This window comes from Ranitomeya imitator, chromosome 7 (assembly GCF_032444005.1).
Source record: "Ranitomeya imitator isolate aRanImi1 chromosome 7, aRanImi1.pri, whole genome shotgun sequence".
Lineage (NCBI taxonomy): Eukaryota > Metazoa > Chordata > Amphibia > Anura > Dendrobatidae > Ranitomeya > Ranitomeya imitator.
In genome coordinates, this window is record NC_091288.1 from 177,148,514 (window position 1) to 177,164,742 (window position 16,229).

The 16,229-nt window shown below is 41.5% G+C and overlaps 1 protein-coding gene across 3 annotated transcripts in view; it reads left to right on the plus strand.

The window, feature by feature from the left end:
• Positions 1 to 16,229, plus strand: part of MYH11 (myosin heavy chain 11) — a 128,563-nt gene that overhangs the window by 22,518 nt on the left and 89,816 nt on the right. For all 3 annotated transcript variants that reach the window (XM_069734097.1, XM_069734095.1, XM_069734096.1), the window contains exon 3: positions 3,265 to 3,421. In XM_069734097.1, the coding sequence (XP_069590198.1) occupies positions 3,265 to 3,421 (157 nt within the window). The remainder of the gene's footprint in view (positions 1 to 3,264; positions 3,422 to 16,229) is intronic.

Consider the following 16,229-nt stretch of genomic DNA (forward strand, 5'->3'; position numbering starts at 1 on the left):
TCATTCTGGTGCCTTGCTGCAATTTTTTCTCTATCCAAATCACTACTACTCCTCCAACTTCATGCTATGTGCCCAGGATTCCCTGGCCTCCTATAAGACTTTGTATACTGAGACCCTCATTCTTAAACATACGTTCCTTATGCCATTTTGTGATGCTACTACTGGTTTATGAGCCTCACCTCTGGCATCAGTGTCCTAGAACTTTACAACTTGCCCTGTGCAGCCTAATTGTGCCCAGATGTTCAGATGTGAGAATCAGAGGACATATAGTTTCCCTCAAACATTAATGGGAAGTTCTGACCACTACATTCCAATCCTCCTCTCTTCTAATAGTTCCCATTTGGTTTGGGTGCAGGCATGGCTCTGTCATCTTACCATCTTCACTGATATGTCTGCCCATATAGGCCACCCTCAAAGACAATAGACCTAAAATATTTCAGGGCAGCTCTCCTCGACAGCAACTAGTAATTAGTTCCCCATTGCCAGACAATGGGCTAAACAAAGATTGGAGAGGGTGGACCTTGACTTATATAATCCTGCTTTTTCCACCTGGTTAAGAAATCTGGAGATCTGCTAAGGATGTGTGAATATGTATGTGCAGTGAAAAGCAAAGGGGTAACAATGTTTTGCACTTTTGATTTTCAGGCTCCATATCTCACCATCCACTACTGCTTTGACTGTTTTGCTTTTGTGGAAAAATATTTTTCTTCCAGAATACTACAGATTACAACCTGATCTCACATCCCCTAATAGCTCAGTGTATTATTAGGTTGATTCCCAAGTGAAAAGGTCACTGGTTCAAATCAAGGAGCAGCCATGAAGAAGACTTCCCAAGAAAAAATAAACATCATCATCCAGATCATCAATAGCGGTCTCTCGGCCAAGAAAGTTTCCAAACTGCATCATATGAGTGCCATCACAGTTGGAAGACTTTGAAATGAAGTCCACCCATCCATTCAGAAGTCAAAAGGTAGACGTCCAGGCAAAATATCGTAGTCAACAATTCGGCTCATCCCAAGGTCTATAAGTTCTGGTGGGACAAACACGGCAGTGGAGGTGGCTCGTATGCTTCAGAATAGTGAGATCATAGACATACATAACACAAGTCTGGAATGGTGGCCTGAAAAAAGGAAGAAGCCTCAACTTCAATATTGTCATAAGAGACATCGGGTTCGAGTTTGCAAACAAATACGAAAAGTGGACATTAAAAGTTTGAAACTGGTTATTTGAACATGAAAGTCAATAGACTAGACTCTGATAGGTGCAAATGGATCTGAAAGAAGCAAGGGAAAAAGGGGCTAATGGATTGAGAAATTAAAGGAAATGTCAAATTCAATGGAGGAAGCCTGATGACATGGGGTTGTTTCTTACGCTCAAGTATTATGGGTATGAAAAAGATGACATAGTGTTCCCACAGGACAACACAAAGCAAATGTCATGATTGACAATGAAGTAGAGGTGCTGGAATGGTCTCCACAGTCCACAGACCTCAATCCAATCAAACACTTGGGTAGAAATGAAGAAAAAACTGTATACATACCCAAGTGAGTCGACCAGTATGTAACATCTTTGGGAATGTGTAGAAGAGACCTGAGATCAACTTTCGGTCAACACATGCTTAAATCTGACCAAGAGCAGCCCAGAAGGATTCAGGCAGTGTTGAAAGCCAAAGATGGATTTACAAAATACTAACAAAATAAAAAAAATTTAAATTTAGATCTTTAGGAGCAAAACAATGTAGTGACATGACAATAATCTGCATAACTAATCATATGCTAAATAGTTGCAAGTCAAATTTATGTATGAGATAGCCAAGATGATTGTCTATAAAATGATGGCAGTCTCACGATCAAAGCTGTAGTGGATGGTGAGATATGGAACCTGAAAATCAAAAGTTCAAAACATTGATGCCCGTTTGCTTTTCATTGTATATATGCCCAAACTACCATCAAATTAAATATCATATTGACCCTAATAGTCATGTTTATAGTAAAATTATCTAATTTCTGAGCATCCTTACTTGTTCAATCCATTTTTATGAGATAGTTTTCCCAATAGTCGTTGGTCACATCTGCTGTAATCCCAAAAGATAAAGCTGTAATCTCTGGGGGGAATTTGGCAGCATGTTTCCAGTTTTCCTGCAGCACTCCCGCAGGTAAATGAAAGTATTACACTGTTCTCAATTAAATTAATGGTTTTGTCTATTCAATACATTGGTATGCTGGGTCCTCCGGAAGAATAAGATAAGAGTCCTCAATAATAAATCCCTTCCGTTCATTTAAACTTTATTAGTGGGATTTCTAAACCAGATACCCATTTTTAATTCTGCTATGAAGAAAAAAAAACAAAATATTTAAATAAATCATTTTCCTGCTAAGATTTCCCCACACTACATGTAGATGCACTGTCTATTCCATAATGCACCATCCTGGACAGTATGGAATAGACATTATTGGACATTATTGGTTCTGTGTTGGGGGAAAGAGGTCGCAGTCACATTTGAGCACCGGTGTCTAGGTTAACCCTTTGCTATATGACGGGGGTAACAATTCTGTTAGTAGGTAGTCTGAGCCTGGAGATATAATATCATGTCACAATTAGGATTTTAGAGGTATTAGCTTAATACACTTGTGCAGAAAAAAAAAAACCAGGAATGAGTAAAATTGTGGTTTGGTGCTGAGATCCATAGCACAATGAGAAATACAACTCAGCACCAGTGGATTGCAGAAGCTCTTACTCTTTGCTACATAGGATAATGGAAACAGCAAAAAGTATCTGCGTCACAAATTGTCATGCGGTTCCTCTGCAACAAACATATTCCCATTTATGCTCTTTCTGTTTCTAAATACCAAGCAAACCATACATACCAGCGCTTTAAACAAGACGCACTTTGTTCTCCTTTTAAGGCCATGCCTAAAGGGATCTCGGTACGACGGTACCCACATGTCAAGGTTTTTTCTCAGGTGCCAGAAGACGCAATAACTAATACTTTAATATTTCACATACAAATAACATAACTAATCATGTCATTTAGCTGCATGAAATCGTTGCTATGATTTATAATGATGACCGTAATCATTTGAGATGAAATTGATATACTGTCAGAAACCACTTATGACTTACGTTGGGTTCATCTGAGCCCGCTAGTGTGTCCATGATTGTTTTCATATATGTATTGGCTTATGCAATCACAGAAGTGGGCAGTATGGAAGACTCCGGCGTAACATTCCTGTTATGTGAATATGCCTTATCTTTGTATTTCAGACATATTCCGGTCTCTTTTGCGTGGTGGTCAACCCTTACAAATCCCTACCAATTTATTCCGAGAAGATCATTGACATGTACAAAGGCAAGAAAAGACATGAAATGCCCCCTCACATCTACGCAATAGCAGACAATGCCTACAGGAGTATGTTACAAGGTAAGCTTACTGGATGCATACCATTGCATGTCGTCAGGTCCATAGGGCAAAGTTTATGCTAAGTTATTTTTTTTATAGTAGCGCCATGGTTTATGATCGTAATTGTGCCGTGATACCTTTTAAATACACTTTCAGCAAATTTGTATGGACCTCATTGGCCTTTGATGATGTTCATAAGAATTATTGTTATTTTGATGCCAAGTTTAGCGTTGAGGATTACATAAATCTCGCCATTAAAAATACCCAAACCCCTGGAATGGCAAAAATGTCTGTATGAACTGAGCATAAATTTTGGTTGTGAAATTTAATCTTGAAATCATATGCCAGACGTGTTAAGATGCCCGTCATAATGCACAATACCACCTGCTTTGGAGGTACCAATAGACCCCTTACCTCTTGGGCCCCTGTACAGCTGCACAGGTTGCTCCAATGATGATATGCCCGACGTTAGATCTTGGATCTCTCCCAACTTCCCCATACACATGTATGCTTTCTCTATGGGGAGAGTTGAGTTAATTGCTGTCCATCTTGTCTGGCAGTGGACTTTTAGTAGGAGAACAAAGAAAAAAAATATAGGAGTTTGTATTCAAGACACCATCTATCAGGAGAGAGTCAGGAGTCCATCATAGACCTCAGATGATCACAAAGTCCTACTGACGTTGGTGGGTATGGATGACTTTAATGTGATGGACAACTTTACTTAGCTCTTTATCCTCAAACATGTCCATACATACCAATTTTAGGCCATACACTTTCATTTATAGTATCTACTTGCAGCAAAGTAGGCGCACAGCTCAGGCCAGTAGCTCAGCCATACTGACATTTGGGCAACACCTATCTCATGTGTCCGGCAAGCATCAAAACTGTCAGATTGGGTTCTGTGACCTACTCCAATATTTGGACTTATTTGTCTTAACATCTGAATTTTTGGAACTTTTTGTGATGAGAAATAGTGAAGGTCTAGCTTTTTCCTCTGTCTGCATCTATATTAGGTCATTGGCTAATTTCAAAGTATAGGTGATGAAATTATACAAACAATTTGACACGTCATGGAGACATGTTAGATATTTTGATCGGTGAGCGTCCGAGTACTGAGACCCACACTGATCATTAAAATGGAGGGGCAAAAGGATTCAGCTGAGACCTGCTCTTCTCGAAGACTGAAGACAGACTCAAAAGATGGACTATAAGCCCATCGTCAGCTAGAAAGGAGAGAACGAGCCTTTGCTTTTGAAATGTCAGACCCGTACGGATCAGAACGTATGACAAAAGAACTTCTGACGAGTCTCTATGATATGTTGAAAGTCTTGTAAGTTACTTTTACAGGGGTTGTCCACCCTTGAGTAAATTTTCAGCAATGCACACACCGCTAAGATTCAGCTTTGATTTCTGGTTTCGGTGCACATCACGTAGTTTTCATATTTCTGGTCATGTGCCAAGTAAAGTGTCCACCACTTTGCTCACTAGAACTCTGTGAGATGCGGCATAGACTCTTGGCAACACGTGGCTCCATACTTGTAGACCACTGGAAATGACAAGCAGAGACAAATCCTGCATTACGTACCGTTAGTATTCAGCAAGCTGCACGTCTTGCCAGAGATTTACTGTGGACAACCCCTTGAAACAATGAGCAGTTGCATATGCTCGATATATATGGTAAGGTATCCATCCATGCTGGATCTGTGACTTGTTCCCGGTGTCACACCGAGCTGTAGAGACATCAAGAAAACTATGTCCTTCCAAATAAAAAAAAGACAAGCAGCAGGAAGCCGTCGGTGGTTGTAGAGCTCTATTGCCTTTTTTGGTGGTCGGAGCAAACGTTACACAGACATAATAAATCCTTGGGAGCATTTTTTGCAGAGCGGCGATGTGAAGATAGCATTCTTAGCTTTATTGGGGCGATGTTCATATAAACACCCATGAGATAAATCACAATGTCAGCAGCTTGGTTACAATTCTAGTCTATATTAATTTGTTTTAGGGTAAGGAATATTATCGAGAAGGTTTGACCTGTAGAATAAAGTGCATGGATTACACCGGCCGTAGATGATACATTTGCCTTGGTGGTTGATACCAAGTTTGGATATTAAATTGAATGTGTATGATGAGAATTGAATGATGTTCCCATGACATATATGTCTTCAAATACACGAGTGGAGATAAATGTGGCCATATTATGGGTGCACGAGGGTGTGAAGTTGTGACAGACGTTTGTGGGCTGATGGATCATCCACCGAAGAGCTAAACCATTGTACTTTCTTTATAATTTTGGTTCCTAAGCTCTTCCACTCAATATATTCTGATTTATTTTTCGACGTATAACCCGATTGACAGCAGTTTTTATGCATGATGAAAAGTTCTAACATTTTCCTTAGATACACACGGATGCACCGCTTATTATCAAAGCTGTGCCTTGTAAGGAGCTGTGCACATTTTTGATCATCACATGGATCAGGATAGATTTGCATCCACTGGAAGAAAACATTGGAACGTAAAATTGACTGGAAACCAAGTGAAACTGATATAGAGATTATATTAGAAATTATAATCATTTCTCATTATACAAAATAAATAAATATTAATTTGGGGTCAGACGGGGTCAGCTCAGCACCTGCGTCTCTAACTCTGGGGATAAGCAGCTGCAGGAGATTGTTCTTAGAAGCTCAGAGGAGGACCCCTCACTGCCATCATCTGTACTCCAAATAAGCATGTTTGGCAACTTAAGGCAGGCAAATAAACTGGGGAAAAATACTTACCGGTACTTGAAATTTGTTTTTGTTTTTTTTGCATTAATTAGGACAAATCCCCTAAAAAGTGATTTATAAAGTTTTATAACTTTCAAAGTTGTAATAAAATTATTAAAAAAAAATAAATAGAAAGTTTAGCTTTAAAGCACCATTTCTGTGTTTTTTTTTAATTTCTTGCAACTCTGGAGTGGTGCTACTAATGTAAGGCCACTACACTTAGACTTGTACTTACCATCCACCGTCTCCTGCTGTTGCTGGCACCGCTCCGGTCGGTTTCAAGCAGTTTGCGACGTTCCAGATTTCTATAGTGTTTTCAATACAAGTCCATAACATCCTTGTTCTGGCTCTCGGAGACGAGCTTGTGACTGTTACTTCTGACTTTCCGCCAGTCAGAAGTTGCGGTCGCAAGATGGCGACGTGGGACAGGAGGGGCGCGAACTTATATTAGTAGCACCACTCTAGCACTGAAATTAAAAAGAAAAATGCTGGAGTGGTGCTTTAAGTCCTCAATGAGTTAGGCCAGGGGTGTCAAACTGCATTCCTCGAGGGCTGCAAACAGGTCATGTTTTCAGGATTTCCTTGTACTGCACAGGTGATAATTTAATCACCTACACAAATAATGAGTTGGTGATTAAATTATCACCTGTGCAGTACAAGGAAATCCTGAAAACATGACCTGTTTGCAGCCCTCAAGGAATGCAGTTTGACACCTCTGTGTTAGGCTACGTAGAGCAAATTTCGATTTGTTAGAATGATTTATATTTGATCATTCTAATAATTCTAATAATTTATTATAGAAAGGCAGGCTTGACTAGAAAAAGATAGCATGCCATCACTGTTCCCATTCACCTAATGTCATTTGTATAATTATATGCATTAATTGTGGATTCCTAATGATTCTAATAATAATAATAATAATAATATTGATTATTATTTGTATTATTATAATTATTATTATTGTTGTTGTTTATATGATTATTATAGTTTTTTGTTGTTATTATTATTTTATTTTTTATTTATTTTATTTTTTCAATTGTAAACGTCAGCATAAAAGTTAGTGTAGTAATCATAAAAAATAAGTGTGGTTCATTTGTTTTTTTCATAGCTGAGGAGCTGGATATCCAGTAGCTATAGTTTTTTTGATTGACTGGATTTCGCTTGTGCCTTTGTCTATTATTATCCCTACTATAGTGCTGTCTGTTTGCTGAGTAACTGAAGGATCAATTGAGTTTTCCTGTTAACAAACCACTTTTACAGCTTGTTCTTGTGTGACACAGAGATAAGATAGACAAGGACCAGAAGGAACACTCTGTGTAAGCTGATAGTATGGAGACACAAAGTCATCCATTATATGCAGCACATTTAATATGTTCCTCCACTGGCAAATCTAGGAATATTAGAGGTCACAAACGAGATCTTTGACCAAAAAAAAAATAAAACTCTTTGACTACCTAATATTCTTACATATATACAGTAAGGGGCTTTATGACTTTCAGCAATCCTGCTGAACATTTTCATCAGGGCGAACCTTTTTTTAATTTTTTTATTGAAATTAATAGGTAAAAAGGTGTATGATATCCTATGAGTAAGGGTGTCGTTGCACACCAAATTTGTTTTTTATTATCCGGTTGGGTTGTGCTGATGAACTTTTCTTATCCCTCTGTAAAAAGGTGTAATAGTTCATTATGTAGACTTTTCTGTCAATGGGACATAATATGGTGCCCTCTTTTATTAGGCTAAAGTGTCTAAGGCTAGGGTCACACAACCATATTTTTTCTCATCTGAGAGAATCGGGCATATTGTGCTAAGTACACTCCCATCAGAGTATGATCAGAGTGTGATCTGATTTTCTCGCATGCGTGAACATGGGAAAAAACAGTCTCCATCTTCTCCATTCTGTGAGTCCATCAAAATGGGACGGCGCTTGGCTGTCATCTGATTTTATTGACGGACCCATCAGCTTGCATGGCCAAGTGCGATCCGACTTAAGGTACCTTCACACTGATCAACTTTCCAAAGATCACGACCAGCGATACGACCTGGCCGTGATCATTGGAAAGTCCTTGTGTGGTCGCTGGGGAGCTGTCACACAGACAGCTCTCCAGCGACCAACGATGCCGAAGTCCCCGGGTAACCAGGGTAAACATCGGGTTACTAAGCGCAGGGCCGCGCTTAGTAACCCGATGTTTACCCTGGTTACCATTGTAAAAGTAAAAAAAAAAAAACACTACATACTTACATTCCGATGTCTGTCACGTCCCTCGCCCTCAGCTTCCCACACTGACTGTGTGAGCGCCGGCCATAAAGCAGAGCACAGCGGTGACGTCACCGCTGTGCTTTACGGCCGGCGCTCAGTCAGTGCAGGGAAGCTGACGCCGGGGGATGTGACAGACATCGGAATGTGAGTATGTACTGTTTTGTTTTTTTTTACTTTTACAATGGTAACCAGGGTAAACATCGGGTTACTAAGCGCGGCCCTGCACTTAGTAACCCGATGTTTACCCTGGTTACCCGGGGACTCATCGCTCGATCGGCGTCACACACACCGATCCAGAGATGACAGCGGGTGACCTGATGACAAAATAAAGTTCTGGCCTTCTAGCTCCGACCAGCGATGTCACAGCAGGATCCTGATCGCTGCTGTGTGTCAAACACAATGAGATCGCTATCCGGGACGCTGCAACGTCACGGATCGCTATCGTTATCGTTCAAAAGTTGCTCAGTGTGACGGTACCTTTATGGTTGCAATCGCGCAAATTTTTCCTTAGACAGACTCGGTACAAGGGGAAATGTCCACATAGAATAACATTAGTCTGAGTGCGATCCAATGTTTTGTCGGATCGCACTTGAACCGAAAATACAGTCATCTGCACGAACTCTTATATTGAAGTGTCTCCATCCTCAAGTATCCTGATCAGTTACTCTACAGCTGACAAATCAAGAAAAAAGAAAAAAGACCAAGGGAGTAGCTTTCTTCCAAATCTGGAAATGTCCTCAGGCAGACACAGCTGGTAACAATGCAATGGTTCTTTATCTAAAAGCTGGAATTACGTGAACCATCTATATACAATTAGAAACATCTGCACCACCGCACCATAGTAAAGCTTTTCGCTGAATGACTGTTGTTTCAATGGGCCTGAAATATGTATACAAGATCCTCGAAACCTAATAATAGGCCTGAATTATTGTAGACGGTTTCTGCCAAATCTGATAACTTCTGCAGGAAGAGCATGCCATGTCAGGAAATCAGATTACGATACGTTTTGATGCCCTTAAAGAAGTTGTCCACTACTCGGACAAGTCCTTCTCAATTACTATATTCCCCCAGGTAAAATAAAAACAGCCCGCACTCACCTCCGGTGCCGGTCGCTGTTCCAGTGATGCTTGTACGTGGCATCCTGGGGCACGTGTAACATGTCTATGTCACATGGCTCCTGCATCCAATGGGCCGTTGCACTCTCATGTCCTTCAGACAAAACTGACATTCGGAAGAAGTCAGAACTTTCAGATATCAGTTTTGTCCGAAGGAAGTGAGAGTCTTAAGTATATCTCTTATTACATTTGGGTTGAAAAAGGCCCCATATGGCCGAAACGTTGCATATATTTTTAACCTTCTGTATGCCTTAGAGGAGAACAGGCAATGCCTAGGACTTTTTTTGATTTTTCATGATCTATCAATATTGTGGGGACTTGCACAAAGCTGCACGGATCATGGACTGGTCCATGGGAATTGACACTCTTTAAATGGAAGTAGGAGTGAAGTGAACCATTAGCAGCCACAGAGCTCACATGTCATAATGTCATGCGAGCCTCGAGGGACACAACACTGATATAGTTGGAAAGTCGTCAGCATCGGAGGTGAGCACAAATTGTTTCTACTTTACAAGGGGGAATATAGCAGCTGAGAAGGGGATGTCTGAGTAGTGGATAGCCCCTTTCATGTCCCATACACATTGGATAAAGGTTAGCCAAACCCATCAAATTTGGTGGGGACTGGCCAACCATCCGATGTATAAGGTGGCTTATTGACTGTCTCCTGAAGGGAAGGATTAGGCAGTTGGAATATTAACGCCTTAATCTCTTGTTTTAGGGAGAGCTGCCAGAGAAGTCTGAGAGACTTTCTAATTTCGCCCTGTTGAAAAGACAAGAATGCTCAAAAAAGCCCTCGTGTGTGATTAGCTGACAGCAGTGGCCAGCTTTAGAATTAATAGTGAGCAAAGGAGTGCTATTGTGGCCATAGGCATAAAAGATCTTGTCCGTGTTTGTTAATTTTATAACTCACAATCTCTTATATGATAGGCAGGAGCTTTAGCAATGAGCCATAAGCAGCACAATATAGGGATATTTTTTCTGCCTAAAGAGCTAAACAGTATTCTTCTTCTTTACAAGCATATTGCACTGGCGCAGCACAGAAGCTTTGGTGACATAGGTGGAAGGTTTGGTTTGCGAAGGTTATTAGTCTTAAATTGTTGCCAGAACGTAGAGCTCAGCAGGGGTGGACATATTATTGGGGCAATCTGTGCAACTATACAGATGCAAAAGAAATAAATGTGCCCATTTCCATCTCAAAAGCAGGTGGAACTGTGCATTATGATGACCTATTGGACTGCAAAGGGCCCATATATTGTTCTTGCACAGGGACCTTTTCGGTCTGTGTCCGCCAGTGTAGCTTAGGCAGGGTAGAAAGTGGTTGGCAGAGATGAAGATGGAGATACAACTCTGTGAAGGGCACAGGCATCAGTAGGGGTTGGATAGCTAAGCCTCGCCTCAATATTCACAAACATTTGGAGAAGGGAGAGCTTGGAGAAAGGAAAACTGATTAGTAATGAGCTACAAAGACCAAGATTGGAATAATTCAGAGCAGGAATGAGTTTGATTTTTTTCGACAGTAAGAAAAGGAGAAGTTTTATTGAAAATGTAGAAAACTGCATGAATATCAATTCCCCTATCAATATTGAACATCAATATTGCATTGGGTCGATGATCTGCGGTTCTACAATTATCTTGTGAGTCCATCAGTGGATTATATCTGTTGTTTACAGGATTTTACAGGCTCTGAAGGGGCCTGAAAAACATCCTGTGTCTGCTTTGAAGCTGCAAGTAATTTCACTACCCCATAGGGCATTTTTATAGTCATGGATTACCGCATAATGTATTCTTAAGATCTGTCCGGCAGCACAAAATTATGCTCCATTTTGCATGGAATGTTATATGCTGGCACTTATATGTCCCATGATGTCCCCGTTTCAGCGGCCCCTCTAGCTGTTCCACCAGCTTTACTTCCACGCTCATGTTGACACTTCCTTCACCACCAGTGTCATACGAGTTGAATGGGGCTGATTCGTTTCAGTGAACTTGTACCCTTTTTGTAGTCACTTCTGATGCATGCACAAAGAAGGGGGCTGGCCTAGCTATTAAAAATAGATCCACCAGCCAGCCTCATTCATTATATGGGACACAGAAGGGGGGAGAGGAAGATCTCTGCACCGAGTACAAAACGGAAATGGTTATGACGTCAGGGATGCTAAAACTGGATCATTGGGCGACCTTTGAAAAATAATATTACAAGTTACAATTGAATTAACAATTCGTATGCAAACATGATATTGTTCTACTGAACAATTACATTAAATTAAATGTATGAACGGTATTTAGAAATTGAATACCGGCAGGCAGTCATAATTTTATTACTTAGTAAGCTTTCCTTTTTATTTAGTTATCCTTCAGGAATTGTAAAATTATTATTATTAGTTAATATTCTTTATTACCTTAGTTTGCTTCCTTCTTTCTGAACACTATATTGTAGTGCTGGTGGTTTAATGCCCAGTTCATGCTTCTTTAAAAGCTGCTTTTAACTGCTGCTCAGCAAGATTCCTACACTGTACTATTACATTGTCTGAGGCCAGGAATTCCCTTGTGTGTTTAATGGGGTTAAGAGCAGAAAGTCTTGTACATAGAAAGTCCCATACACAGACTGTTTGAATACAGCATATGGATCACAAAGTAGCTTCTAAAGATTCCTGAACTGACCAGATGAAACAATAATGTAGGAAAGTGTTTGGGAGAGACTGAAACAAAATTAGGTAATGGAATATATTACAAAAATTCATACATTTCCAAAGCTTAAAGGACAATGGATAAAAATAGGTTATTTATTCTGTGATGAAATCTGTGGGCTACAATCCCCTCATACAGACGTGTATACATTAAAATATGCCTATCGATCATCTGACGGTCACCATTTTTTTAATGTGTGATCCAATACCACCACGTTCCTCAGCAACTGCACTGCATTCCAGAAAGTTGTATATTATGTCCTGAACCCCTGAAAAACCTCTTTGAAGTGCCCGAGCTAGGTACGTAAATTTCAGACGGTGCGGTCCGATGGGTGTTATTCCAGCGGCTCCTGTCCCTCCTTTCCCCTCCAAAACGCCGTAATCCTGCATCACATCCACATAGCCAAACTAAATTTCATGCCTGCGTAGGAACATCGCCGTCTTGCGCATCCATGCTTTGCTTTGCCCTACTGTGAATGCGCCGACACACGTCTTTCCGACTCCTGCTTACCGGATCAATTTTGCCCATATTATTTTGTTCTCTGTCGTCGGAATTAAACTCCTTTTCTGCGATTTCCAACAGCAGGAAACAAAGCTTGTTGGAACAATGTGCTGATCGGTGAAGGCCCATATACTGATTGGTGAGGGTCCATGTGTCGATCAGTGAGGGTCAATGTGCTGATCGGTGAGGGCCCATATGCCGATCGGTGAGGGCCCGTATGCCGATCAGTGAGGGTCCATGTGCTGATCGGTGAGGGCCCATATGCCGATCCGTGAGGGTCCATGTGCTGATCGGTGAGGGCCCATATGCTGATCGGTGAAGGCCCATATACCGATTGGTGAGGGTCCATGTGTCGATCAGTGAGGGTCAATGTGCTGATCGGTGAGGGCCCATGTGTCGATCAGTGAGGGTCAATGTGCTGATCGGTGAGGGCCCATATGCCGATCGGTGAGGGCCCGTATGCCGATCAGTGAGGGTCCATGTGCTGATCGGTGAGGGCCCATATGCCGATCCGTGAGGGTCCATGTGCTGATCGGTGAGGGCCCATATGCTGATCGGTGAAGGCCCATATACCGATTGGTGAGGGTCCATGTGTCGATCAGTGAGGGTCAATGTGCTGATCGGTGAGGGCCCATGTGTCGATCAGTTAGGGTCAATGTGCTGATCGGTGAGGGCCCATATGCCGATCAGTGAGGGTCCATGTGCCAATCAGTGAGGGTCTCATCTTCCTATGAGTAGGTGATAACACTTTTGTAGATTGTAATAACCCTCTAATGCTATCATACATGGAAGGCAGGTTTGTGCAAAGCCAAATCAAATATAAATATCATTAGAAGTGAGAGGTTTACAGATATTTTAGGGTCAAAGAATCTAAATTAACAAATGACATATCCTAAAGTATACATGTAAGACACGCTCAGATCTGCTTACTCAAGACCAAGGAAAATAAACCATTACAGTTCACATCCTTGTTTGCTTTTTCCTTTTTCCTGTTACACACAATTTACACACAAAACTCCCACACGCAAAAATTATCTTCAACTGAGGGAATCTGTCCTTCATTAACATTCTTATAATTCTATGATGATTTTTATCAATTCCATATATTTTACGTGTAAAGGGGTTGTATCAAGTTTGGAAGTTATTTTGCATCCATAGGATAGGGAATTAGTTTCCTATCGCTGGGATTGCCACTGATCCTAAGAACCAGTGCTCTGAAGAACTCCATATGAATGGAGTTGTGGTCAATCATGTGCAATACTTCTCCATTTATTCTTAATGGGACTGGCGGTGATAGCCAAGTGCAGCATTCGGCTAGTCTTCGGCACTTCCATAAGAGTGAATGGAGCGTTATGCACATGATCGACCACTATTCCATTCACACTCTCTTTCGTCCATGGATTGGGGATATCTTCCAAACTTGGTACAACCCTTTTGTTTGTCTCATCTTCTTTCTTCAGGAGTGCACCGCTCTTCTGCCTTCTAGCTTAATGTTTGCCAGGGAGCGGTGCGCTTCTGAAGGTTGACATTTTGGACTGTCCACGAGGTTGTACTGCTGGTTCGAAATGAGTGTTCTCCCATGCTTCAGTTTTGCCTCAGCAACATGAGTGAAGCAAAGGGGGATTGAAACTGACTGTATACAGCCATCCGGCTTCAGAGCGGAACTTGAAGGCTCTAAAATATAGAGACGATGCTCTGGTTTCGTACCGCCATCTTGTGACTGCAACTTCTGACTGAGTGGAAGTCATAAGTTACGGTCACAAGCTCTGACTGTAAGTCCATGAGAGCCTCATTGAGTAGTGACTTCCGGATTGTCCAGCAAACATTCGAGCGATCAGGCAGGTCACAAAGTGCAGAAGACCGACCGGCGCGGTGATGATAATAGATGAAGATGGTGGCTGGCAGATTTAATATTAGTGGTATAGGTGTGGGGGAGAGACAGGGCGGCAGTCATGGCTGAGGTAGTCTCTTGCACACCTTGGTCTCCCGTCACATACAAATAACAGGTCTCAGTTCCGTTACCTGTCACATTCTCCAGCTCCCCCTCAGGACTTCCTGCACTGCGCTGCACATACTCCTCAGACGATGAAGAATAAACAGAGTCACAATCCAGTTCAACGCTTGAACGATTAACTTTACTGCTTCTGGTACACAGCGCCTACATATCCTCTCCAGCATCAGCATCAGGGTTAACATTGGACAATTTCTCCTCTGTCCCTGTCTTTCCTTCTCTGTTGCTAAGCTTGCTTCCGGGACAGATTGTGCTCTCCGGTCTCTCAGCATCATCTCTGCTCAGTCCTGCTCCAGTAGGGGAGCTTCTAAACCGTTTCGCCCCAGTCTTGACAACATCCACCCATGTAACAAGCCGCCACATTCTGAGTGACCTGCCCATCAGGTGTTACTCCCAAATGAGGTCCTGACCCTGAATACTGCATGACTGGGCTCTTTAACGTTACGAAGCTAACAGCCCTGTCAGGGCGCTCCCGCCCAACTGATTCAAATCCCAGATGTTCCCCAGGTTAACGGCCATTAGCTCCTCCTACTTTAACTATATACAGGTTAAGCATACTCTCCACCCCCAACTAGTGGCCAAATTAGGGTACTACACTTTCCCTACAACTATAACAGTAATCATACATAGCATTTACACAATGGATACCATAAATATGCACAACATGAATTATTTACAATAGCATTACAAGGAAGGCAAACATTCATGTTTATGGACACCTCCTTGTGCCCCTTACATAGATGTCAGAATAGTGCCAAAAATCAAGCAGTAAAATAAAAAAGACATTGGAGTGGTGCTTTAAACAAGCTCTCCTGACCTCCGGGACCTTTACTATGGAGGGACCATGGTGTTCGCAACTTACACTGGCACTTCAGCTTGTCTATAAGGTTGGCTGTGCTTGATATTGTAGCTGTTCTCATTCACCTAGGGGACTTCCTGGAGTGTCAGGCAGAATCGCATGTACAGAAGTGTTTAAAAGAGGCTTTGCGATAATGGGACTCATCACTAATAAAGCTTTCAAGACCTATCATCATGATAGCTTATCAATGATTACATACAGAAGAGCAACTTTACTCAGTCCTTTTGTAAACAGTTAGAAGGAAACATTACTAAAGTAAAAGGCAGGTTCTTGTCTAGTATAGATAAAGCTTGAATGGGGTATTTCAAGATTTTTCAGAATTTGCATGAGCAAATATAGTCTCTACAGTACATCCATTCATCCAGGATCCAATTTCTGTACAGCCGCTACACCAATGTCTCCACTCTGTGCCAGTCATTACACTGGTTGCCCATCTGCTACAGATTATGCCCCCTTGACTCTTCCTGGTGTGTTTTGAGACTAATTTTTTTTCAAGTGCCACAGTGTTGTACAAGTAAAGTAGAACATAGTTGTTCATAGCGAGGCCTCCTGTCTCTTTTTCATGCTCCTCATGGGTGGAGCAATATGACTTCTGACAAGTCCTCTTTAAAAGGAAACTATCATAACTAAATT